This window comes from Ammospiza caudacuta, chromosome 3 (assembly GCF_027887145.1).
Source record: "Ammospiza caudacuta isolate bAmmCau1 chromosome 3, bAmmCau1.pri, whole genome shotgun sequence".
Classification (NCBI taxonomy): Eukaryota; Metazoa; Chordata; class Aves; order Passeriformes; family Passerellidae; genus Ammospiza; species Ammospiza caudacuta.
This window is the reverse complement of record NC_080595.1, coordinates 89,220,081-89,246,311: the sequence shown is the minus strand read 5'-3', so window position 1 is coordinate 89,246,311 and position 26,231 is coordinate 89,220,081. Positions and strand designations below refer to the sequence as shown.

Sequence of the window (26,231 nt, the reverse complement as noted above, 5' to 3'; positions counted from 1 at the left end):
CCCAGTTTATAGTGCTATATTCCTTAGATAAAACAAATTTGGATGATATTAAATGCAGACTATTAAACATGCATCTGTACTGTAGATCTCTGTGAGTATAGCAAGGAGTTATATTTGTATGAGGATAAATTTTTCTAAGATTTTAAATATGGTTGCTATATTGATAAACTGATATTAATTCACCTTTGGACTATTGGCAGAGAAATGTGATTATTATTTTTCCACAGGATTTTACATATATTGTTACAGCCATAAAGCACAATTCCATCTTTTTTTATTTGTGTCGTGTAAGGGGAGAGCTGCTCTTGAAGGTGTAGTTGCTAGAACAGGTAGGTGTCAGTGGAATGGACAGGTGTTATTTTGCCATAGTTACTTTTTGATGCAAGCTTTTGTTGGAAAATGGTGCACTGATTTTAACATGGGTATAGGTCTCAAGAAGACCGGAATTCAGTTCTCTACCAGTACAAATATTCCATACAACTCTGGACTTCATTTTCTGATATGGTGGATCACAATAGTGGCATTGTGTAACTGTGAGGTGGGAATCAAATTACCATAAAAATAGTTTTAGCTTAATAAAAATATTTTTAAATATTCACTTCTGTATCTGCAATTAAATCAATATGTATTTTAAAATTAAACACTGCCTGGCGTGGGAGCTGACTTGCTTCTACTTATTTAGATGGTTTTTCATTTGAACCAGGTGGTACATTCACAGGAATTGTTTGGCACAGGGCTCAGGGGGTAGTATGGACAGGAGGATCATTCTTCATGAGCTGTTCAGAGAAATTCACTCTGTTCTGGAGAGTAGCAGCACACAGTGGCATAGACTGAGCCACCACCTACTGGCCTCATGCCAGAAAACAAGTGCTGGCTTTCTTTAATTCACATTGATACAGATGTGTATTCAAACGTTTAGGAACATGTATACATTTATGTGGAAAAATTAAGTGTAAGGATGTGTTTGTACAAGGCAACTTATAACTATGCAGAGGATGCAGGCTAGTTCCAAAAGCAGAAACTTTACAGCAGCATCCACCCAGCACTGCACTGTGTCTAATTGCCTAGGAAACAGGGTTAATCAGGATGCAGATTGTGCTGTTTCTGGGAATTGTGCTGGTTTCTGTAAGAAAGGATTGCACTGTGAGTACATATGAGCTCCTTCAGATCTAGCTTAATGTTTTGGTGAGGTAACCTGTCAGTGGACTCTGCATTTTACAGACTTTCACGTGTCCCTATTCTACAATGATAGTTATATTGCCAGTGCAAGAATTAGACTTAGCTGACAAAGATGAGTAACTGTGGAAAAAAAGCAGTAACAAAGAATGTGTCATGTAACAGAAAAAAGCATTTTCTCTTCATAATACTCTTAAATAGAGATCTTCAGAAGAAAGGATTATTGGAGCTCTTCAAAGCAAGACTTCCACATCCAAATTTTTTGCAGTTTTTGAAGAGCAGTGAGATATTAGGACTTGATATTTTTCCCTGTCTTATGGAACAGAAAAAAAATAACCAAGAGCTAAAAAGGTATTTTTTTCTGTCAATGAAATCTTATGTAAACATATACTTATTTAACCTGCATTTATCTGATTTCTGTATAAAATGTTAGGATTATAACACGATGTTTAAATAAAAGTTTTTTATATGAAATATAAGCTAAACTATTGTAATGTAAGCTGAATGTAACTTCTCTGTTGAATTATTTCATAGGATTCACCATAAATCAAATAGCAATAGTTTCAGTTAGGAGACTAAAGTTTTATTACTGCTCAGGGACACAAAAAAACGCAAAACAACAAAATTATCTCTTTCATTGAACATAATTATTCTACGTAATACCTTTCTAATGCTTTGCGTTCATCATTGTAATACCTAATTTTTTTTTAAAAATTGACTTTTCCATGTAATTGTATTTTCAGTGTTTTTAATAACAATTGGTACATGAAAAATAGGTTTCTTTATGCCAAGAAGAGTTCTTTTCCCCAAATATTACTTCTAAAATAATTTTTATGAAGAAAAACTTTAGGTTCATAGATTGATTCATTCTTTAGACCAAGGTATATGTTTGTTTAGAATTGTGAGGTTAAAATTATGAACATTTAACACTTTTAAGAACATCGATTTAAATGATAAGGATAAATAAATTAAAACTGGATTTTGCTCCAGATTAAATTTAAGGATGTTAGAATTTTTCTAAAATCCTGATGCTTTTTAGCTGATTGAATGAAATGTCCCTTCAATGAATGAGTATTTGCACAGGATGCCTTGTTCTAGGGTATTGCCTAATTATCACATTTAAATCTTATGTATGGTAAAATTTAAGCTTTTGAATAAAAGGAGCAAGAAGCAGTCCATTGAAGACTATGTTTATCTTACTTCTAAAATTATAATCTTATCCATATTTTATCCATTGATTTATTTTTCATGAGAATATATTTGAACTAAATGACATACTTGAAAAGTAGATTCCTGTGGTTCTTTGATGAGCTTCAATTTATTATAAGAATTATATTGTAAGTGGGTTTTTTAGTTTATTTATACTGTTATCTGAAGAATGAAGATGGGAGGGGTGTTGTAGGTGTTTGTAACTTTTCATATAGTTTTCAGATCAACAGACAACAAAACTGAGTGTTTTAAAAAGTCCCTTCTAACCCAAGCTTTTGAATGAATCTATGACTCTGTAATCACTACAAAGTATAAAATGAAGGGGTGGGGACGGTAGCTACTCTTTATATAAAAACAAAACAGCAATGAAAATACCCATAATTTTTTATGTTTTTAATGGCTATCTGAAAAAATTACTTCATGCTTTTTGGTGCTTACCCTCACTCCTGCTCCCCTATCAAGTATTTGATTTTCACTGTTGTCCTTTACCTGTTCTACACATTAATAGCAGAAAATTTCCTTAATATTTGAAGTAAATTTTCTCATTAGAGTAAAAGTTTTAAAAAAAGTAAATGTCAAAGTGTTATTTTAACTGTTGCTTCACATAAAAATTATGTAGAATTCCAAATTAAGCCTGCCAAGGGAATGATTAAAAAATCTCTCCAATTTCTCTTTCATCTTTGAACCACTTGTATACTTGATAGTATGTATCTTGTCCAAGATTATTAAAAGAACTGGAGTAAATTGTAGTATTACCTTCAAAGCAAAAAGATCTATTGTCTTACTTAGGGGTCAATATTTCTGATATTTAAATCAAATAAAAACCAGAAAGGAACCATAGATGAACCACAGTCGCGAGCTTCTATTGAAGCAATGAAAATCATTGCTGTACTTATTGCTGTTATGCCTCAGCAATGAAAACTGTTTGTCTTACAGTGGTGAACTGCTCTGATCCTGGCTTTGTGGAGAATGCAATTCGTCACGGACAGCAGAATTATCCTGAAAGTTTCAAATACGGAACGAGCGTGGCGTATCATTGCAAGAAGGGCTTTTATCTCTTGGGCTCGTCTGCACTGACCTGTAAAGCCAATGGGTTATGGGACAGATCCTTGCCAAAGTGTTTGTGTAAGTGTCCATTTGGTTGGATTAGCATTAAAGAGTTGTACATGATTTTAAATCGTGATAGGAAAAAGTGTAGCCATCTATTAAGGAACAGTGTGGACTTTGAGATCAATAATTTGCAAATTGTACATCTCAGTAAGGAAAGATTAAGACAGAATATCATTCAATTTACCATTATTAAAAATGTGTTTCCAGGGAACTGTGAAACTATTATTTCAAATGCCAAAAGTCAACAATAATTTTCCCTATTGGTAAATTGTTAAGGTGTCCGGTGTGGGATCTCAGCACCTCAGGACTGATGTGCAGAGTGGCCGAGACCACCCTTGGGGGGCTCGGGAGTCCTGGAATGTTGCCAGAAGTGTCTGGTGGCTGGACTTTGATCCTACACAGGAGACGACACCTGTATGAGGATGGGAGGATTTCACTGGGTGAATGGTGAAGGGTTAAGTTAACTAGAGTGTAAGACACAGGGTTTAGGATTTCTGTACAGGGCGGTCTAAAGAAATAAGATGGAGGAACTGGGGCGTGTCCTGTTCTTCTTCTTCTTCTTCTTGGCCTCCATCTTCTGTGGTGATGGTGGCACTTTGGGATTGGTTATTACTAAAAGTGCACCGGTTAATAAGGGTAGAAGGTATTGGGGAAAAATGATAAATATTGTACACGTAACTTCGAGTATAAAGATAGGTGACCGCCCCGGGGGCTTGCAGTGTGCCCATGGCTGACTTGCTGAGCAGACCTCTGTCGGGCTGAAAGAAAATCTTTTAGATAAACAATTAATAAGCACCGAGACAAGATCAGAAGTCTCTCCTCGTCCTTTGAAGCGTCGGCTCTTCAAGGCCATCCCTGGGCCTTTCCAGGCCACCTAAACAGCCGAGAAACCGACAGTCCGGAAAGAGCTAGGGAAATTTAAAATTATTATTTATTTGTTATAATCTAGAATGATAGTCTAAGACTATTAATGCCTATATCAGATATTTATATTTTTTTCAGACTCATTGTAGTGTATATATGAGAACAAATCTGTGAAATATTGCATAGAAAAATTTGGCTCAAGAGGGTCTTTTCATAACATCACTTTATATTTCCTTCATCACTTTCTCTTCAGAGAGGGAGAAAATCTGGTGTTTCCTATGATCAGTAAGCTTCATATCAAACAAAATAACTATTTGCTTGAGTTTAATTTCCATTGAGATATTTCCCTTCTCTGATCACAGTTAATTTGCTGTCATGATTTCTGATTTGCAATGCAATGAAAAGAAGTAATAAATGAAATTGAAGTATATTTTAATTTGAAACACATGAGATGCTTTTAAAGTTTTTGCTTTACAAAATTGCAATTTTTTATAAAATAATTTATTTCATGGATTTACACTTATATAGCAGAGTAATGAATGTCACTAGGTTGGTGAATTTTTTCTTTATTATGCTTTTCATATACTGCTATGTATGTAATATTCACATGACCCAAGTAGGTTTTTTTGGGTGTTTTTTTCACAATAATCTATGCTTTCAGTGTCTGTCAATAAGAGCTATAACCTGAGAAGTGGGTTTATTCCCATTTCAGTAGTAAAATAATTAGGGAAAATACAAAATTTTAAATACAAAGTAGCTGCATAATTTTTTTTAGTTTGGCCAGAATATTTACTGGTGCCAGCATGTTCTTTACTTCTTGTATCTTAGAAAAATAAATATGATTTAAAATTATAAAAAATTATCAGTAATCCATTTTCCTCTTGCTCACTCTAGTTCATCATATTGCTAAAATAATATTACAGAATAAATATTTTATTTCACTATGCTGCTTAAACTGTACCTAGCTGTAGATATGGTAAAGCTACTTATGTCATCATATCTGCAATATATAAGTGCATTACAGCAATAGCCTTATTTGGTGTCTTCCTCCCTATTGCTAACCAAAATAAGCTGTGCTATTTGTAGGGAGAAGGATCATGAACAGAAATGAATGAGGAAAGAAATCTATATATTTTTAGAAAAAAGCTAAAGTGGATAGGCTAGTTTTATACATAGTTTTGTGCTTAATCTTACGAATGACCAATAAATCATCTATAGCAAGAAGAAAACAAAAGCTTTGTAAGAGTTGAAATCCAGAGAGATGTATATTTTGTGGAACCAGCCTTGTATTTAAAAGTTCTAAGAGTTTTTTTCCCATGCTACGAAAACATCTCATAAACTTGTGTTCTTTCCTCTGTTAGCCATTTCTTGTGGACATCCTGGGGTACCTGCAAATGCAATTCTTTCAGGAGACAAATTTACATATGGCTCCATAGTTCACTATTCTTGCACAGCGGGTCGAAGGCTCATAGGAAATTCTACGAGGGAGTGCCAAGAAGATAGCCACTGGAGTGGGACTCTGCCTCACTGTTCAGGTACTTGTACCAACCATTATCTGAATGTCACCTTCTCATATGAGTAAGGCTGTTCTCACACATTTTTTTTGCCAAATATTTGTTTTGTTTATTTTCCGGCTTTATTTTCATTGCACCAATGGCCACTTTGCTGTATCACACCTTTTACTGAAATATTCTCATAATCATCTTACTCTCTTTGTCATTACTTCACAACTCCAGTCCTCAGCAAGATGCTCTAGTTGTATACTGCAGTGTGTAGAAGACACAGCAAAACATGGTCACAGTGTTTCAAACCTGGTCAAGTTTTGCTTAAAAAGAATACATGTGTTACGTTGTATTTTTATGAACATTGTTATGTGTAAACAAAGGTTGTTACATAAGAAAATTTTGATTAAGAAAATCCACACCAGAGGTATTAAGGTAAACTTTTACCTTGAACCTTTAAAACTTAAACATTTTGCTCCTCTTTTCTCTTGCAGAAATATACTTTATTATTGTCACAATGGCTTTATTATTGTCATAAATGTCTGATGTGTTCTTGGTGCTTTCAGGAAGTACAGGGACAGTTCATTCTCCCCTAGATTATGCAGATCTAAAAGAAGCCAAAACATGGCACAGGTTTTTTGAAGTGTTCAGGCCAGGATTGGCTACTAAGGGCACCCACGGCATATTAATAGCTTTTGTAAGGGAAACATGTATACACACTTTGGTATATAAAAATCAAATACCTGAATGGTTTTAGAAGAATATTTTCTAGTGAGAAAATTGTTCATAATTACCCATTATACAATCTTATAACTTCCCTTGAGCTATTGGACATGCCTACTGTTGGGCTGATGTGATTCAATGTGGTTCAATTAAAATTTGACCTAATTTAAATAGGTGTAAGGTACTTTGAATGATTTTCAGTACTTTGAGAAAGCTCTGAATAAGTTAATTGAAAATGGTCCATTTATGAGCTGCAAGGATGATTCTGCAAGGATGCTGAGCAGAATTTGAAATACTGAGAAAAGGAAATTAATTTGAATCACTACTGTTTCTTTTCAGTTTTCTGCTGCTCAAGGAAATAGTTTAGATTCTTCTCAAACTGCTAGATCTCACTGCCATCATGGTCTCTATGCCTAGACCTGAAAGGCATCACTGCACAACAAGAAATCTTTTCTTGCTTATCTTAAGCTCACATTTATGTCATTTTCACATTTTCAGCCAGCATAATATTCCAGAACTGAAATTGCACTAAGACTTGAATAGCCAGATAACAATCTATCTGACATTTCTCACCACAAAAATATCCTGTTGGTGGAGAGAAATTTTAATTGCTAATAACTGAGACTCTTCAGATATTTTCAGTCATGAATATGACAGTATGTTATAGACTCATAGATTTTGAAAACATTTAAGAGCCCTGTACCCATGTTTTATGGTGGGGAAGATATGTCTATTGTAACTAAAATATTGTTACTGATACAGAATTCAATTTTCTAACTTTGAACACCATCTCAATGGGTCGCCATCTCAAGAGCAAGGTAATTCCCTAAGAAAATTAAAATCTCCCTCAGTTGGCTCAATGTAAAAAAATCAATGAACCCCCCCCCCGAAAAAAAAAAAGCCACCAGAGAAAACCCTAAAAAGGCATCTCATTTCTCTATGGTATTTAGAATTGTAAAACGAACTACACTTTCCAAGTTAGATATTCAGGAGATTAATCCATCAAAATCCAATATGAATAATTTGTTGTCATAATGTCAGTGAAAGAATGATTGTGCCCAGGCTGACTGAGAACTCTAATTGGTTTTGTATTTCAGGGATATGAAAAACAGTCCAAATATAATGTTTAAAACCTGTAATCTCTTTCAGAATGGGATTCATTTCTTTGTTATATATTAATATATGTTCGAATGCCTGATGGTTCTATGATGGTAGAAATATGATCTCAGGGTTTCTTTTCACCTGGGACCTGTTACAATGATGGACTTTTGTAGCTTATGAATTAAGCAATAGTTGACATTTTTGTTTAAAAATGGATAATGGATAATTCAATAATGGATAGTGAGTCTTCTACATTGCTAAATAAAAAGGAGTGTAGGCCTTCATATTACTGTAACTGCCTTTGTCTATACCCTTTGATTAAAACATTTCATGGTCTCAGTTCAAATTTTCTCCAAGTAAAACCTAGTCATGTTCAAGAAAAACAAAAAAGTGTCTAGTCATTCATCTGGAATTCTCAGCAAAATCCCTAAGCAACTGAGACGTCATTAAATTTTCAGAATCATAGATCATTCTGTCCTGAAAAATCCCTTTGCATTCACAAGCCAAATTATATGTGATGTATCTGTTTCATGCCATAAACATGCCACAGTGGGAGCCTGAATCAGAGTCCTCATGTTATTTCACACATTTTAAGCAGACAGAAGTGTCTGTGAAATAGTAATGTCTCAGAGTAAGTGGAAGCAGGTAGCATCCAGAGGCCACATCTGGATTTCTGCTTTAGCAGTACCAGGGCATAAGTCATGGATGATCCCTGAGATCATTATATTCATTAAATTAATTTAGACTGATTAATTTAACAAATTAACTTTTTCCTATCACACCTGGCAGTCCGTCAAACCACGCACAAATACATTACAAGTTTGTGGGTGCTGGAGATCATTCTCAACAGTCAGTTTGGAGGCAGCCACTGTATTTTGGAGAGTGAGTTTTTTTGTACACAGAGAGACAGAATATACCAGCTGAACCAGCTGACTTAAGACACTCACACTGTTTACAAGTATGTATTTATACCAGGAAATCTGGGTCTAAATGCTATAGGACAGTGTGACAAGTGCAATCTATTCTAGAAGAACCTAGTACTAAACAAAGTGAACACAATCAAAGCCCATAAGTTAATCTTGAATTTAGGAATTGTCTTGGCCTCCTTTTGTATGAAATCATGATTGTATCCACACTTACTTGCTATTATTAAACCCTTATGGCACATAATTGTGCTTTCTGACATAAGAAAATTTTGATTTCTAAATAAACTATTTGAGTTTTCTCAAAAATTTGGTATTTTTCTCTTTGTTTAGGATTTTACCTTATATATTATAGGGGTGCCTATGAAAAAAAAACCCATTTAAGAGTACACAGACTCAAAACTATTGAAATATTTACATGTATTTTGAAAAATAAAAAGCAAACCCAAAAATAAAATCAAAGCCCAAAATCAAAACCTATAGTTTCAATAATATTTGAGTTTAGACATATAATTCAAAAGTGGATATCAAAGGATAATGTTGCTGTTAACTGCAATATAGACACAAAAGGATTTAGGAGATAGGCAATTTTATACCCAAATTTAAAATAAATTGTTGATACTGAGAACATGCTTCCTTAACCATCTTGAATAGTATCTTCTGTAACAGCCTCTTTATGTGATAAAGCACTTGACTGATTCATCAGACTGATGAGGACATCTTTGAGAGCTCTGTCTTGCAACACGTTCTTTCTCTTCTAAATTTGTGACCGATATTTGCATAGGAACAATGCAGTGTCTGTATTCGCGAGAGAGTAGTTTCCCTGCCACTACATCCGCACACAATGTCCCTGCCAATAATTGTGCCTGTTGTGTTTTGCAGGAAATAATCCTGGGTTTTGTGATGATCCAGGAGTGCCAGCCCACGGGTCTAGACTAGGGGATGAATTCAAAACAAAAAGTCTGCTACGTTTCTCATGTGAAATGGGTTATCAGCTGCGAGGCTCTGCGGAGAGAACGTGCTTGCTTAACGGCTCCTGGTCAGGTACCCAGCCTGTGTGTGAAGGTGGGTATTGGCACATCAGTGTTGTGACACTATTGACACACCTCCAAACGACTTTTTATTCTTTAATTGAAAAATTTTATTAGGTGGAAATATGCTTTCATAACATTCTGCAGAAAGGTGATATAAAAATGTTTAAAAGCGGTTCATGTTTTGCTTAAAAACTTGCATCTAAATTGCTAAAGTTTTGGAATATATATTTATAAGAAGTTTGTGAGAAAATAATTTTAGTTACAAAATAATTAGCCTGAAAATAAATAATTGACACCTGAGTTAAATGTTAAAAGATGCTTTTGATTGAAGAGATATGAAAATGGAGTGATAAATAAATCTGTCATCGGTTTTTTAATAATAAAGTACTTTCATCTTCTCTTTCTATGTAATATCTATCATTCAGGGACTGAATAAATGATAAAGTTGCATAAATGAATATATAAATTAAGTATAAATGAATAAATCAGTTGCATATTTCTCAACAGAAGTTAGTCTATTTTCTAATGAGATATTTTTATGCTGCCTCTTTCAGAAGAAATGCAACAAAAATATTTCTGAAATCACAATTTAAAACCAGATAAAAAACATAATAAAGAATTTTTACATTTTTGTGAAGTTAAAATTGGGAAGCAGTAATAGAAGACTTCAAAATCAGTTTTATAATGACTGCTCATTTTCTGAGAATGTTTGAAAAATTGCTTTATCTAAGTCATCAGAATGAATGGATTCTGTAGTATCTGTTGTCTCCTAAACTATGTGATAAAATGGAAGATAGAACAAAATATTTGCTACAATTTTTTTTCACCTAAACTTTTTATTCTGAGAACAATTATTCTTTTGCAGTATTCTTCAGCACAGACTAATCTTCTGTCAGTGCAGATAGCATCATAACTGTATAAAAATGGCAGTGGGCACAGGATCAGTATTTGAATCATTATTTTCAGCAGAAAACTGAAGTTTTGCAGTATATTTTCTGCTTGCCTTACATGAAGACATTAACTATAGTAGGACAGCAGAATTCAGTGGCAATTATCAGTGTTTTAAGTGCTGCTTTTTTCCAGCTTTAATCAGTGTTTGCTTCAACCTTGTCTTTTCAGAAAAAAAAAAAATAAGAAAAAAGCCTTATTTGTTTTTTCCATTTTTATATAATCCTTCAATTGTTTCCCATTTATTCTAAGTAACAATGAAATTACGAGAAGTACATTTATTCATTCCCTCAAGTTCAAGTTGCAACTTATTGAATTTTTCTCTTCACTATTTGAAACTTTTAAACTTAAAAAGTGGTTAAAAATTAATTTTAAAAAGGCATTAAGGCATTATTTCAAACATAAATAGTAGACAAATTTTCAATTGGTAAATTGTATTTGTTTTAATCACAAAACCTAACAGTGTTATATTTTAATTATTAGATTATAACTATTATGTTGGGAGCCATCCAGCAGGGGCACCTGCAGCAGGTCCAAGTCTTTCTTCTGCTGGGGACCCCAGAGGTGGATGAAGTACTCTAGGTGGGGGTCTCAAAAGACTGGAGTTGCTAGAAAAGTTGTTAGGAAAACTCAAAACAAAAACCCAAATTATTTTAATTGGTTGGTCCACTGGGAAAAAAAAAAACATTGGTTGGTCCTCTTCCAAAAAAAACCCCAACATGTAATCAAAGTAATCAAGTTAAGCCACTGTCAAATCTTGAACATGTGAAGCTGACATAATTATTGCCTTAAAGAATTAATATAGATGCCCAAAAGATATGGAGGTCGCCGCAGAATGTCTGTTCTTTTCTTGACTCAAGAAATAAATTAACAAGAAGCTCATAATTTGCTATTTATGCATTTTTACAATTGAAAAAGGAGGTACCAGAAGACGGGAAGAGAATAGCAAAATGTGCCAAAAGGCAAGACAGAGTATGGGTCTCTCAGTAAGCCCTGAATGAGCTTTATTTAGTCCAATGACTGTATTGGGTGGAGTAGAACAAAAAGGGCAAAATATCTGAATCAGGAATTCAAAAAAAAAAGGAAAAAAATGCAAAAATAATATTAACAAAGAGAAATAGAATGTTAATTCAAGAATATACCTATTACATATTTTCTCAGTAAAACTTGCTATAGGTGTTTTCAAAAACAAGCTATTAACCTAGTTGTTTTTTTCCTTTTTTTTCATCCCAGTTAGTCACCTATCATCAAAATTTTTTTAAATCTTCTTTGCAGCTGTATCTTGTGGGAACCCTGGTACACCAGCCAATGGTATGATAATATACACTGATGGAATATTATTCTCCAGTTCAGTCATTTATGCCTGCTGGGAAGGTTACAAAACTTCAGGGCTAACTACAAGACATTGTACTGCTAATGGGACATGGACTGGCACTGCTCCAGACTGCACAGGTCAGAAACAAATTTTCTTATCCTAAAGCTTTTACATAGTAAGTCATCCAGCCTTCCTATTGAAACATCATTATTTTGATAGATAAAATAACACATTTTTCCACATTCCTGTCTTTAATACCTGAATATTTTTATATGTCTAAAGGTACATGCCCTTATAATGCATGCTAGATGCTTCCAGAACTATCTTCTTAAGATGGCTACATAGGTAACTTTATTGTATTTGTTTACCTCAATGTAAACAATGTCAATTAGATTATATTAATATTTTTTAGAATAATGCTGTATTTAGCTGTCCATTTAGAGTTTCCTTTAGAATTTTTTCCTTTTTTGCCTTGTGGCTTACACTGAGAGAAGGAAGTTATGGTAGCTCAAAATCAAATTTTGTGTAATTGGATACATTACTGTGCCAGTTTTTATTGTAAGCCAAATGAGTCAGAATTGATCAATCACCATTCTGCTAAGGACCAAGAACCAGGGAGCAGCAAGACTGGGTTAATCCATCAGGTAAGGTGAGCAGGGACCAGAGGAGTGCTACAAGGCAAGCAGGGCTAGTGGCTTCACTGACAAAGCCAGACTCACGGTACATCAGTATTTTTATAAGCACTCACACACACAAAAGAAAAGAAATCTATAAAAAGGGAAAAAAAGAAGCATTTCATAACTCTGCTGGAATTGCATTGCACCATCAACTTCAGGCTTGATGTGACAAAGATCTCAGTTTGAAAGGAGAAAGCATCTGTCAAAACTACCAACAACAGTCTGCAGGACCTGTAGAGGCTCCTCTGCATGCCAGATGAGGCTACTGTATTAAAGGAAAATGATATTTGGTCCATGGTATTGAAATGCCTCAGAAAGGTAATTTTCTTGACAGAAACAAAATTTTTCTTGACAGAAACAAAATTTTTCTTGTATTGTAAACTAAAAGAAAGGACATCAGGTATGCACAGTTTTATATTTATTTCAAAAAAAATCCTTTTTTCTTTTCTTCACTAGTGATTAACTGTGGGGATCCAGGTGCATTAGCAAATGGCATTCAGTTTGGAAATGATTTTACCTTTAATAAGACAGTCAGCTATCAGTGCAATCCAGGCTATCTGATGGAACCTGCAAGTTCATCTACCATGCGTTGTGTAAAAGACAGCACTTGGAACCAGAGTAAACCAATTTGCAAAGGTGAGCTTTTGAATTTAACAGTGTACAAGTATTGTTTTGACACATATGTGATATTCACTAACTGCTGTCTTTATTTATTAAAAAAAAATCAAAATATTCTCTGGAACAATTACTGTTCAAATGCAACTAAAACGTTTGGATAAGTATTTCTGTAGAATTTATATTTGCTTTGCACATATGCTGTGATAGAATAGTAGTCAAAACAGTGACATTATTGACTAAAGTAGAAAATTACTCTGCGAAAAATATTGTCAGAGTGCTCAGCTTAAAAAAATACAAATGTAGTACCCATTTTCCTTTTTGGCCTATTTCTCTTGGATTAGATAGAAAAAATTCTGTAACAGGATTCTGTAAACCAAGGTTTCTGTGAAAGATTCCCTTGTTGCAGTAGTGTAGTCATCATAAACAGCCAAAAAACCTACTTCACAAAATAGCTAATTACAAGTGCTAGCAGGAAGGTCATAGGCTGATGAGGCTGAAAGACAAATAAGGCAGCCTGGTGAAAATTGTTAAAACAACTTCAGCAGCCCAGGGAGTAAATTTAACAGCCTAGGGCATCTTCTGCTTATAGAAGGCCTAGGCTGCCAACTCACCTAGCACCAACTCACTGTGATATCTAAGTCTAGACTACTAATTAAATTTTGGCATATGTATTCAACTGACTGCATTTTTCTGCCATCAGAATTACTGCCTGAGTGATTTTGTGGTTGTGGTCTTTGTTAAAAGAAATTATATGGAAATGTAAATGAGGACATTCCAAATTTCATCATTTTGGGCTCCTTTATCAGAAGATGGAAAGCATCAGAATAATTTCTTAGCCCCTAATTACCAATAAAATTAATCACCATTGTGTGTAGAAAGCCTTAGAAAATGAGCAGGTGAATGAACAGTCATATTAAATAGTGCTGTGAAATTAGTTTAGAAGAAAATGCAAATATTTAGAAATTTAGAATCATAAAAACTTACTTATTGAAAGAAATAATGTTTACTGAATTCTTTTACCTAGCTAGTAACCTGTTGCCCAAGATAATCATTAATGAATATGTAGGGAAAAAATATGAAACTAGGTAGCTATGTACTGTTTGGGCTTCTAGCAACCTAGAACTCAGGGACTTCCTAAATCCAGAGCCTTTATTTTTGTTTTTTAATTAGTTTTCTGTCTATTACAGACTGCTAAGTCAACACATGTATCCTTTGTTGGAACAATAGTTGGAAATAACTCTTTTTTAGATTCAAACCTATGAGGGCATATTATATTATGTATTCCTAAACCCTATAAATTCTTGAGATTGTAACTTTTCTTTCTCTGACACAGCCATTACTTGTGGCCCCCCTCCAGCAGTGCTGTATGGGAAGGTGGAAGGCTCTGATTTTCGTTGGGGTGCTAGTGTGAGTTACAGCTGTGCAGAAGGCTATCAGCTGTCCAACACAGCCATTCTCTCCTGCGAAGGGCGAGGAGTTTGGCGGGGAGACGTCCCACAATGTTTGCGTAAGTTTTCAGGGTACACTTGTGTTGGGCTTCACCAAAGCCACAATTGGTTCTCTTGGGCTACAGTCACAGAATCACAATTTAAAAATGACTCAGCTACATCAGGTAATATATTAATTACTGCAGGATTCTACGTTCTTGTACCAAAGAGCTTACCTTGATATGAAATTTGAGTGTCTGTGCCCATTAAAGTTCACAGTCTTCTTCCTTTCCCCCAAAGTCACCTCAATCTCTTGTTACCTAATTGTACCCATCACTGGTAATCCTATTGGTTCTTCTGAATTTGACTTGTGGTGATCATGACTGGAATATTCCCTTACACTTTTCCTTTTATTTTCTTCCCTGTTTCCATTTCCATTAACAGGTGAAAACAAGTATGCTAACCCTTAAGCTCATAGCTCATAGCTTTTCTAAGCAATTTTTTTATTTTTGAAGACGAGTACATACCCTCATATCTTGCTTGTATTTATTTTTCAGCATTTTCTAAATCTGTCAACTCAACTCTTTGAGTGCTTGAAATCTTGTTAGGACCCTGATAAACATTTTCCCTTTTATCTAAATGAGGCAAAAATTTCCAACCTACTCATTTGAGTGTGTCAAATGTGGAAAAATTGTTTTATTTTTAAGCATTGCAATATTGCATTGTCTACTTCAGGATTATTTTGTCATCCAAATCTAATCAATATTTAAGTGTCTCATTTAAAAGCTCTATTTTTCCAGGTTAAGTTCTACACTTACAATAGCTATAACGGCGACAATTTGTTTTAAATTGCTGTCAAGAATTTAGGAGACCTACAGTCCTACACAGATAAATAAACAGAGCATTTCCACTCATATCCAATATGCCTGCCTTGCACATAAAATGATGTAGAATACTTCAGGTGAAAGCATGATTTTAATACGTTTTTTTTCTTTTCATTTCTATGTATCAGCTGTGTTTTGTGGTGATCCTGGTACTCCAGCAGAAGGACGCCTCAATGGAAAAAGTTTCACCTACAGATCTGAAGTTAGCTTCCAGTGCAGACCTCCTTTTATTCTGATAGGCTCTTCAAGAAGATTCTGTCAAGCAGATGGCACTTGGAGTGGAATTCAGCCAACATGCATTGGTAAGAAACTACCACTAATACATGTTCTACTGAGAATATTCTTGAAAAAATATTACACTATCATAAATCTAGCAATTAGCTATCCAAGTATAAAAAAAATCTTTGTAATATAAAAATAACTAGTTTAATAAGGTTATATTTTAGGATAAAAACAATCACATATGAAGCCATTTGTATATTTACAGGGTTGTTTGTCTGCTGAAAATGCAGAACGTCAATAAGTGCAAGTGCATAAATTTGTTCCATCTATTTTTAGAATCTCTTGGATATGCAGTAGACTGTGGCAGATTAAAGACCAGATTTTGTCACTGGAGAGTTAAAGGCATTTTTCAGAATTGATCCTAAATCAAAGTGTTTTCGACTTTGTGAACATGACTTGTACATCTCTGATCTTTTGAAATTCTGATTAATTCCCAAATACTCTCAGTTTCTCATTGACTGCTGTACAACTGGTGGGCTTTTAGTATGTTGTATCAATCAGATTGGCACCTTTAACTCCCACTGACATTGCAATTTGATCCCACTTGGGGTGACTTGCTGGAGAAAATTAGTTTAGTTTTATAATAAAAAATTCTCTTTGATATTTCTAAACAAACATATTCAGATGTAGATTGTAGGCTGTTTATATATTTTGTCATGGCTGAGATATTTGCTGTGTGGAAGAGCTAGGCAGTCTTAAAAAATGTTGTAATTATGATTATTGAAAGCAGCTTGTATTTTTAAATGAAGACATAACAGTTTGTATGAATTATTTCTCTCTATAGTTTTTGCAAACTGGGCAATCATCTTACACCTATATTTTGCTACAGAGGCATGGATTCAAAGAGATTTAAAAGGATATGATTGCTAAAAATTAATGCAACCCTAACTGTAAAGTCTGCACTACCAGAAATACCTGCAAAAACATAAAAAAAAAAAGACAGTGTGCTGAAACAAATTACTATGATATACCTGGTAATTTAGTTGGAAATACTAGTGTAATATATAGAAAAACACACATTCAATTAAGAATTGAATTCTTGTCATCACTAGACGTTGATGGAATGATTTAATCTTTGCAAACAGTTTTAGATTCTTTTTTTCATACCATAATAATATGTGTTTCACATTTTGCATTAGATCCAGCTCACAATACATGTACAGACCCTGGTACTCCACATTTTGGAATACAAAACAGTTCCAGAGGTTATGAGGTAATTTTTAAATTATTATTTATTAGCTTTCTAAAGTGAAAATGTATTTAATAATTACATCAGAAATTTAATGACAAACATTTTATGTAGTCTTAAATGTCTGATGCAAACCTTGAGAAATTTTCACCCTCTTTTTAATAAAAACTCATTCTTCATGCCAAGCTTCTTTTAAAACATTCAGCTTAAAGAAAGAACTTCTAACCTTGAAATATATCATGCATTCAATCCTTTGGGAGACTTCAGTCCAGAAGGCAATTTATATATTGATTACTTAATATGATATGACATAATATAATTACCTTACTTTATGATAATAATCCCTTCATACATTGATGAATAGTCAGTAAATACCTAACAACTGAAGACCTGTGTGATTCAAAGGGCATGTAGTCCTTGACAAAAAAGTCAGCAAGTGGCTTTTTAAATTAGAAATCCATGTAATATTTTATTCAGTCAGAGAAGATAAAATTATTCTGTGTTGTGTCCAGGTTCTCTGTGATGAATATCCTTTCTATAATTTCCAAATTCCTCACAGGTGGTTAGTTCAACGAGTGAGAGGCAGAAAAGTGACTGAGGAAATAACCTTAGATGCAACAATGACCAACCCTCAGTCATTATATAGACTGATAAACTTTATGTGGATAGATCTTTCAGGTATAAATATGTGTGACTGAAATTTAAAATAAGTTCTTTTTGGGCTTGCTGCTTATTTCTGAGCCTAGGGCTGTGTGCCCATTGTGACCAAATTAGTAGAACTGTTTTCCAAAACGTCCTTTCTGTAAGTTCCTCTGGTTCCTCTCTCTCCTGCAATTTTCTGTCTTTTGCCGCTGTGGCTGTCAGCTCTTTTCTTCACCTTCTGCTCCTGCCTGGCTCACAGATACTGAGGCAATAAACCCTGAGCCACATCCTGTGGCCTTACCCAAGGCCATTCTGCTTCCAGTAATAGGTGCAGCTGCCTTTCTGATGTCTCATCTTGATCCTGTACCTGTCCCCATCTTCTCTTTAAAAACAACTCCAATCTTTGCACCTTCTTTTAACAGGGGGTTGTTTTCTTTTTTTCCCCATTTTATCTGCCTCACAATTGTCTTTAATAATTGTACTGGCCAATTCACTGTTCTACTGTCTGTTATTCATGTCTATATAGACTGATCTTCTCTTCCCATTCACCTCTAGAGGCCATTGTAGGTCTTCCTCTGTTGAGCATTAAGTCTTTCTCCAGTATGTGTTCACTCTCAGAGCGGCTAACTTGTACCACAACATGGAGACTTCTCTCTAGTGGCTACAGAACTAGATTTTGGGGATCCTCATACATTATTCATGGACTTCCTGTTTGTATTACATAGCTAAGCTTTTATAAAACACTTTTCAGCAATCTTTCCTCATTATAGTACAGTGTGATGATTGGCAGCCAATTTTTGTAGGGTTTTCCCATCCACCAGCATCCTGTCTTGCCCCATTCATTCTTTGCCTTTTGTGCTTGCCTACAGTGTGACTTTTAAATAGCCCCAATGTTTTTCATCCAAGTATTATACAAAGAGTGTGCTTCTTTCATTTTAAATTTTACCAGTAGAATGAAAAAGCAGTATAGCTCTTTAACTACCTTGAACCTCTCTTACTTTTTGCTTGATCTTTTGGAACTCTGAAAAAAGATTTGCATCTCGTTATTACTGACAGATAGCAGAATCGGCACAAGTAAGATGACTTAGACTCAAGACTAGCCACACACTGTTCTACTACCTGTGAAAGACATACTGCATGTCCTTGACAGGATAGAGCGAATAATATGTTTAAAAAATAGTTAGAAAGGCATAAATCTACAAAGCCATATCACTAATATGACCTTTAAAAGCACCAGTGATTTTCCCAAGCTACACCTGGGAGAAGTGGCGTGCGTTTGCTCAACATCTGTCACGATAAGCAGGTTTATATAATTGAGTGTATAGATAGCAGGTAGCTACTTTTGAAGATGCTAATTTATAATTTTCATTGAAGTCCTTCTATGACATTTGCAGTGCAGAGCTATCTGCCTTTCTATAACTGCAAGCTCTTACTAATACACTTTGATCACTGCTCATTTGCAATTTGTCTGTGAGATATGTTACTTTATAAAAGTAATATAATTTCCAACAATGTGAATTTTGTCTAATTTATTTATTTATTTCCTTATTATTGACAAGATTATTTTATCCAAAACAAAAGTAATGCTTTACTGATTAGCCTCATATCATTAAATTACTTGGCCCGGAGTTACTTTCTGGTTACTTTTGTCAGTACCATCAATATGTTCATTTTACTAGAACTCTCCACACAATCTCTTTCTCATCTCAGGAAAATTCTTTCTCACCTGCAATTTTGTTTGTAGTTTTCATGCATTTCTATTCCCAGTTGAAATCTAAAGAGCATTTTCTCAGTTATTTTTACCTTTTCTTTTGAGAAAGGTCATATCATATTTGGCCATAGGAATGTTTTTCATGATTCACTCTGCTAGATGAACATCTCAAATAAAACTTAATAGTAATAAATGCAGTGTAAGAAGTTTTCACCTGGAGTTTTCTCTAGTGAATATATTTGTACATTAAACAGTTCTTTATAGTTTTTTCTTTTCATTCTACAAACCTTCATACTTAGTCAAATTCACACAATGAAAAACCTTTGAAAGTGACTTTATGGTCTATCAAAATATATGCAGTGATATACAGGAAAGAGAGGCATCCCAGGCATTTAGTTTGCTTCTCTCACACTGAAAAACTAATCAGCAGAAATGTATGAATATAATGATTTTCCATGTGAACAGTCAGTATTTTTCCACATATTGCTTTTAAATAAGATCATGAAAGAATCAGTTCTTCAACTATTTCATCATGGTAAAAAAAAAAAAAAGTGTTACTCTAGAAACTGTAAAAATAGCCAATTTTATTTTTGAAAAAAACTGTATTAACTTAACACTCTTGATATCTGACTACACACAATAAATCCTTCTTCTGCCTAACATTCTGGTTTGATCCTTAGGTTGGGAGCACAGTCTATTTCAGATGCAGAAAAGGTTATCATATTCAGGGATCTACCACTCGTTCTTGTCTTGCTAATCTAACCTGGAGTGGCATACAATCTGAATGCATTCGTAAGTCTGGTTTCTATCCTAACTTAGAACAGGGTGCAATTATAAGAGTTACAAAGTGATAGATGTGGAAATTCATGACAAACTATTTGCTACAAAGATGGGTTGCTTTATCTAAAACATATTTTTAAATGTTTTATTTGTTGCTATTCCCTATTCAAAGACCAAAGGTATATTAATTTGAAGGAAGGTTTTTCAGATTTTTTAAATGAAATTCACAACAATTTTTTCAGTTTTACTCAAAAAATCTTTTATAGTTAACCTCCTGCATTAGCTACTTTAATTAAGCCAGAAATATTTTTGTTTGTGTAATGGATTAATAAAGAATGGAAAGTGACCTGAAATATACATGGAAATATTTTGTTGCCTAGTATTTTGTGAATCATAAACTAGGACTCAGCAAAACCCATCTTTCCTGGGCTATGCATGGTTATGTAAATTACTTACAGCTCTGTGTGATTTGGAGGACATCAAATAATTATTGTATTAAAATACAATGACCTAAGCTGAAAGTAATTCATTAAAATGACCTTAGATTCTTATCCTCTTTTAAATTAACTTTTGGTTGTTGTAAGTGAGTACCATGTGGTACAAAGAAAGAAGCATACTGAGTAACCAAATCTGTTATAGTTAATGCCTATGACAAAACGTTCTTGTGGAACCTTTATTTCAATTGAATTGTATTTATTTATCACAGTAACCACCCTAATTTTCAGAACACAGACTGAAAATTATGCTTGAAGCTCTGACAGTACAATAATTCACAGGACCAATCATTGCATCATGTACAATGGCACGTGCTTCCCCTCGTTTTAACTGTTTTCTGATTCCCAGCATGATTTGATTTTGGTTTATTCTTTAAAATTACACAATAGTATCATTTCCATCCCTCAATAATATAACTATACACTGTGAGTGTTACTTTTACAAGTAACAGCTACTTGACATTGCTAAAAACTATCCAGAGTTGCCATGCATTTATTTCAAATTGGATTGTCTAATTCTATGGAAACTGCTTACCACTATGTTTTCTAACTGTAAAAACCCCTTTGCAGCTCATGCTTGCAGGCAGCCAGAAACACCAGCCCATGTAGATGTGAAAGCAATAGATCTTCCTACTTTAGGGTATACTTTGGTGTATACCTGTCAGCCAGGATTTTTTCTTGCTGGTGGATCAGAGCATCGGACATGTAAGCCAGATATGAAATGGACAGGAAAATCACCTATTTGTAAAAGTAAGTCATTACTCAAGTGATTTCTTGGATCCTACTGGGTTTGAATTAATCTTCCATGAATTTTTTGTTTTATTTAGTAGTACTAATTTTTTCCACTTACTATTTAATGACACGCATGGAACAACAGCTTTTATTTTATGAAAGAAATAGTGAAGAAATCAAAGTGAACATAACACCTAGAACTTTTGGAAGAGGAAAAGGTGTGCAAGTGCACAGACACACATACATCTTTACCCTTAACAACAGTTAACACAACCTAAACAATATTGAGTACTACTTTAGCTGCATTTGTCTTTATGCCACAGTTTTAAATAGTATTTCAATGTATTTAGTGCTTAATATATGATTTTCTATAAGAACAAGAAAAGTTATTTAATGTCCTAGCTTTTAGATTCATGCAGGTATACTTTTAGTCTAAGGAAATTGTATAAATTAAAAATGTGGAAAAAAAAAAAAGGAAAAAGGTCTCTTCACTATAATCCACTTTTGTATCACTGTAGTGATAAAACTTTCATAGAGTTTTCTAGAGTAAATCCAAGTATACAGTTATGAGGTCTGAATTTGTTCTTCACATGCAAATGAACATGGCTGTTAGTTCTCAATTAATAGGAAACAAAACAAAAAAAATTAGAATATGAATAGAGGAAAAATAGATGCCATGGGAAAGTTTTTGCAGTATGATTTTTAATTTAAATATAATAAAGTGTCCTGAATAGTTATGATGTTTGAGCAATATTTATTTTTCTTTAATGTATGGGCAGACTTCCATGATTCAGCGTTATCATTTGGTCTACATATCAGAATTTATCTTTATTCTGTGTGTCTAAAGGATGATTTTTCATAGATACTGTATCATTAATAATTTGATAAAAAATTATTTTTTGGGTTTTTTTGTTTGGGGTTTTTTTTGTTATTTTATTTATTGAAGATAAAATACAGTAAAGATTTCTCTAAAGTTACAGTCTTTAGGTACAATTCTCATTGAGAATCCTATACTTTTTGTACTTTCTTAGCACATGATCAGTCGAATTAGTGAATTTCTGCTCCTAAAGAGAAAAAAAACCCTAATATGTAAGACCAAGTCTTCCAATGGGACACTATCCTTTCTAATGTGCCAAATGATGAGTCCACAACTTGATCAGGATCAAGGGACATAACTTTTCTGAGTGTACCAGAAATATAGCGAATTGCACTTTTTAATTCAAAAATTTTGACCCTTTCCCATGATATCTGATCCTGTTATATCAATCAAGCTATCTGGCTCTTGCTGGTTTGTGTCATAAATGCATCAGTCTTTCCTAACACAATTTTTACTATATTTAAAATACTATTATTCATAATTAGATATAGTATTGTCCCTTCTATAAGGCTCTCTTTTATAGCACTGGGACTGATATAAACATTTTAGCCCTAAATGTATGAGATACTTAGCTAGCCAGACAGTTTTCCACAGTAAAGATATTAATTACCTAAATTATTTTCTGATATTTTTGGGCAAGTGGATAGGTTAAACATGTAAAGTATCCAAGTTATTTCTGTTTTAAAAGTGAATCTATTGGATAAAAGATGATTGCATCCAACAGGTATTGTTTTAACATTTTATTAAAAAAATACAAAATCCACACAAATATGTTCATGAAAATGATAATTTGTCTTTTTACTTGTAGGTAAAGGAGTGAGAGAAGTTAATGAAACAATAACTAAAACTCCAGGTTTGTATACAAGAAGAGCTTTAGATCTAAATAAATTAAATTGATTTACACCCAAGATTGTTATGGATAATAAAACTATTTCAAATATTTTAGTGAAGTATTTGTTACTAATTTCTAAGGAATATAAATGTTGAGGTCTTTCATAATAACAGGTGACATGTGAAACCTAGACAATGAAATTCTTTCACAAAGAACTTTCTTAAAATTTCTATAGTGCCAATTTTGTGAATTGCACAAAATCTGTTCTCAAACAGACAGAGGAAGTTTATTACAGAAACCTCAGATTTGATGTAGTGTTATATCAGAGAGATTGCTATAATGGAGAGCCTTATAATGACTGTATACTATAATTGCAAGGATTAGTTTCATTCAAAGTTCTGCCCTTCACATTGCAAGTGTTGTAAGATGTATAAAAACCCCACCCCAAAGCCAGTTTTGGAAATATTCTTGGCCATAATTTCACATAAACTCTCCATGTACTCCAATATAAAGTTTCCAAAATGGTGTGGACCAGCAGACAGGTGGCAAGGCAGGCAAACATTAATGTTTGTACTGTTTGTACTCATGAACATGTATGCAGTTAACCTATTCCTCCTGCCAGTAACAAAATACACATATGCATCTGAGAAATCCTCATTCAGAAAATAAAAGTCCTAATTTTGTTTATTAAATTATTCAACAATAAGCAGAGTTGTCACAAAATAAATGAGCTTGCAATTCTTTATTTTGATTTTTAGCAAAGCTGCAGGGAAAATAAGATTTATGATTCACACTCATGGCAATTCACAGAAGGACTCTGTAGAGTAGATGGGATAAAAAGGTATTTCTGCTAATAATTAACCTTTCTGGAGAGTTATTAGTGAGAGTGTCAGGTGAATCCATAAATGAGTTCTTCTGAAACACATTACTTCTACAGACTCACAATAAAAGAAGATATAGTGTTTGTTCATTGTAATCAATATACAGTCTTCCTTTTTTGGAGGCTTCACCTCACCAAACCCCTAAGGTATGCATTAATCTGCTACCACGCAGGTTTTGAAGTTTCAGTGCCAAATTAAAATGTAGACCTAGTTTCCAAATATATTCACTATGCAGAGTGTCAGTATAAATTCACATAATATCATGTCCTTTATAATTAGTTTTTATAAGTACTATTTAAAAGGTATTAAAAAAGAATTAAATGCTGTTATTGAAAGTGCCAATAATAGTAAACAGAAAAGTGAAACTGTAACAAATACCAGTAATTAAAAAGTTTTAAGTCATTTTCAGAAAACAGCTGTGCACTATTATTATGTGGTTTAAAATTGTTAATTCTCTTTATTATAGAACATTAGGTATTTTGAAAAACTTTCTTTACCTTGTTATGTTGACTTTTGATACAATCTGCTTTGCTACTATCTGTATTTTGAATAAAGTTAATATTGGTAAACTACAGTTTCTGTAACAGAATAGATTCATGTTCTGGGTTTTCGCCTTTAGACAACTGAATGCAAGTTATATTTATTGGTTTGTTGGGGGTTTGTTTGTTTGTTTGTTTGTTTGGGTTTTTGGCAGAGCTAATGTCTTCATAAGCAATAGTGAACATTTTTACACGACTAAGTTGCAACTAAAGGATTCTTACAATATCCATGTGAGAATTAAGAACTGTATTACTCTGTTTGGTTTCCACTGTTTTCACTGCTTTATATAGCCTTCAAAATAATATTTAGGAATCTGTTTTAATGAGTAGCCATGGATTTCCCAATTGTCATGTCCTGAGAACAATCAATGCAGTCAGTGCAGCATTAGAATACTAATAGCCAGTTCATTCTACTATTTTGCATTTGCCCACAGGGAGTGGGACCTTGTAAGTGCTCAGCACAATTGTCTCAGAGCCTCTCCAAAGCAGCATCCATGGGGACTGCAGCACTTATGTTTTAACGTTTAAAAATCATGGCTGGGGAAGCAGTAATACAATTTTTCCCCCCTGCTGATTCTGTTCATCTGCAAAAGCAAACTCTGTAAATACTGAGTCAGTAGTACTATTTTGAAAAGTTTAACAGCTATTATTGATAGAGTTGTTAGACAAACTATGTTCTGAAGATGTAATGTGGTGAAAGTATGGAGTCCTTTATGAAAGTATGGCATCCTTTATAAAAATCTTACATAGTACCTCTCTGGGTGATACCACTAATAGTAGATGTTCCCCTTCATTAGAATATTTCAGACACACAACTTTGGTTAAAAATATAGACAAATAAAAATAATTTTAATATTTCTTTTTAGAATACCAAGTTTCAAATTTTACTATGTCACTAATTTAGAAGAAATGAGTAGGGAGAATATTGAAGTGAAGGGAGACGACCATCCGGTTGATGCATCGAACTCCAATTCATTGATCGATCAGCCACTTTATATAACAGTGTTAATTAACTTCATGCATATTGCAAAATCCAAGCTCATGATAGGTTAACAGAGAAAACTCTAACCACTCCTTTTGTTTTACAATACCTATGATTGTTTATTAATAATAGAACTAGCGTTCCCACTGTGATATGAAAGGTTCCCAAAACTTCCATATCTGTTCCCAGGGAGCTATCTTTTCCCAGAGAGCCCAGGGACAGAGTGTTTAACTTGTTATGGGAAGACTGTCTGAGAACCTTATTGTTTATAAAGTGATGCTTGAGAGAGCCTAATTGTTTATAGAATCAAGCTTGGGAACTGCTTTACAACTACCTTTTACTTTTCTCTCAACTGTATGCCTTCATGGCCTTTTTCTTTAAGCCATGCTTGAACCAAACTCTCCACAGGAGAAGAGTCTGAAAGACCCTTTACAGAATCCATGTATTTGCAGAAATTATACAAATTCTAAAGACTGTGACATAGCAATTGAAATGTAATGCTACAGATTTTTGGTAGTAAGTTGAGGTAACTTTGTGTAATGCCCCCCTGACTTTTACTTAGGAAATGGATCACTTCCAGTTATTCAAAGCCATTATGCTCAAAGCCATTTAATAAGTCTCTGCTCATTTAGAATCCAGTGACAGAACCAATAACATGCTAATGATGTTTTCAAATCATTCCACACTGAGCTTGAACATCTGCTTGTGACTTTTGCACGACTTTAAGGCAAAAGATATGGAAGAAGTTATTTATCCTTTACTCAACAGCTAATCAGCTC

General features: G+C 33.8%; 1 protein-coding gene across 1 annotated transcript in view; it reads left to right on the top strand.

Moving 5' to 3' along the window:
- Positions 1–26,231, top strand: part of CSMD1 (CUB and Sushi multiple domains 1) — a 1,059,051-nt gene that overhangs the window by 1,019,298 nt on the left and 13,522 nt on the right. The window contains exons 55-65 of the mRNA XM_058802826.1: positions 3,322–3,510; positions 5,721–5,894; positions 9,491–9,673; positions 11,866–12,042; positions 13,039–13,218; positions 14,534–14,707; positions 15,640–15,813; positions 16,933–17,006; positions 20,016–20,127; positions 21,180–21,359; positions 23,027–23,071. Of these exons, the coding sequence (XP_058658809.1) occupies positions 3,322–3,510; positions 5,721–5,894; positions 9,491–9,673; positions 11,866–12,042; positions 13,039–13,218; positions 14,534–14,707; positions 15,640–15,813; positions 16,933–17,006; positions 20,016–20,127; positions 21,180–21,359; positions 23,027–23,071 (1,662 nt within the window). The remainder of the gene's footprint in view (positions 1–3,321; positions 3,511–5,720; positions 5,895–9,490; positions 9,674–11,865; positions 12,043–13,038; positions 13,219–14,533; positions 14,708–15,639; positions 15,814–16,932; positions 17,007–20,015; positions 20,128–21,179; positions 21,360–23,026; positions 23,072–26,231) is intronic.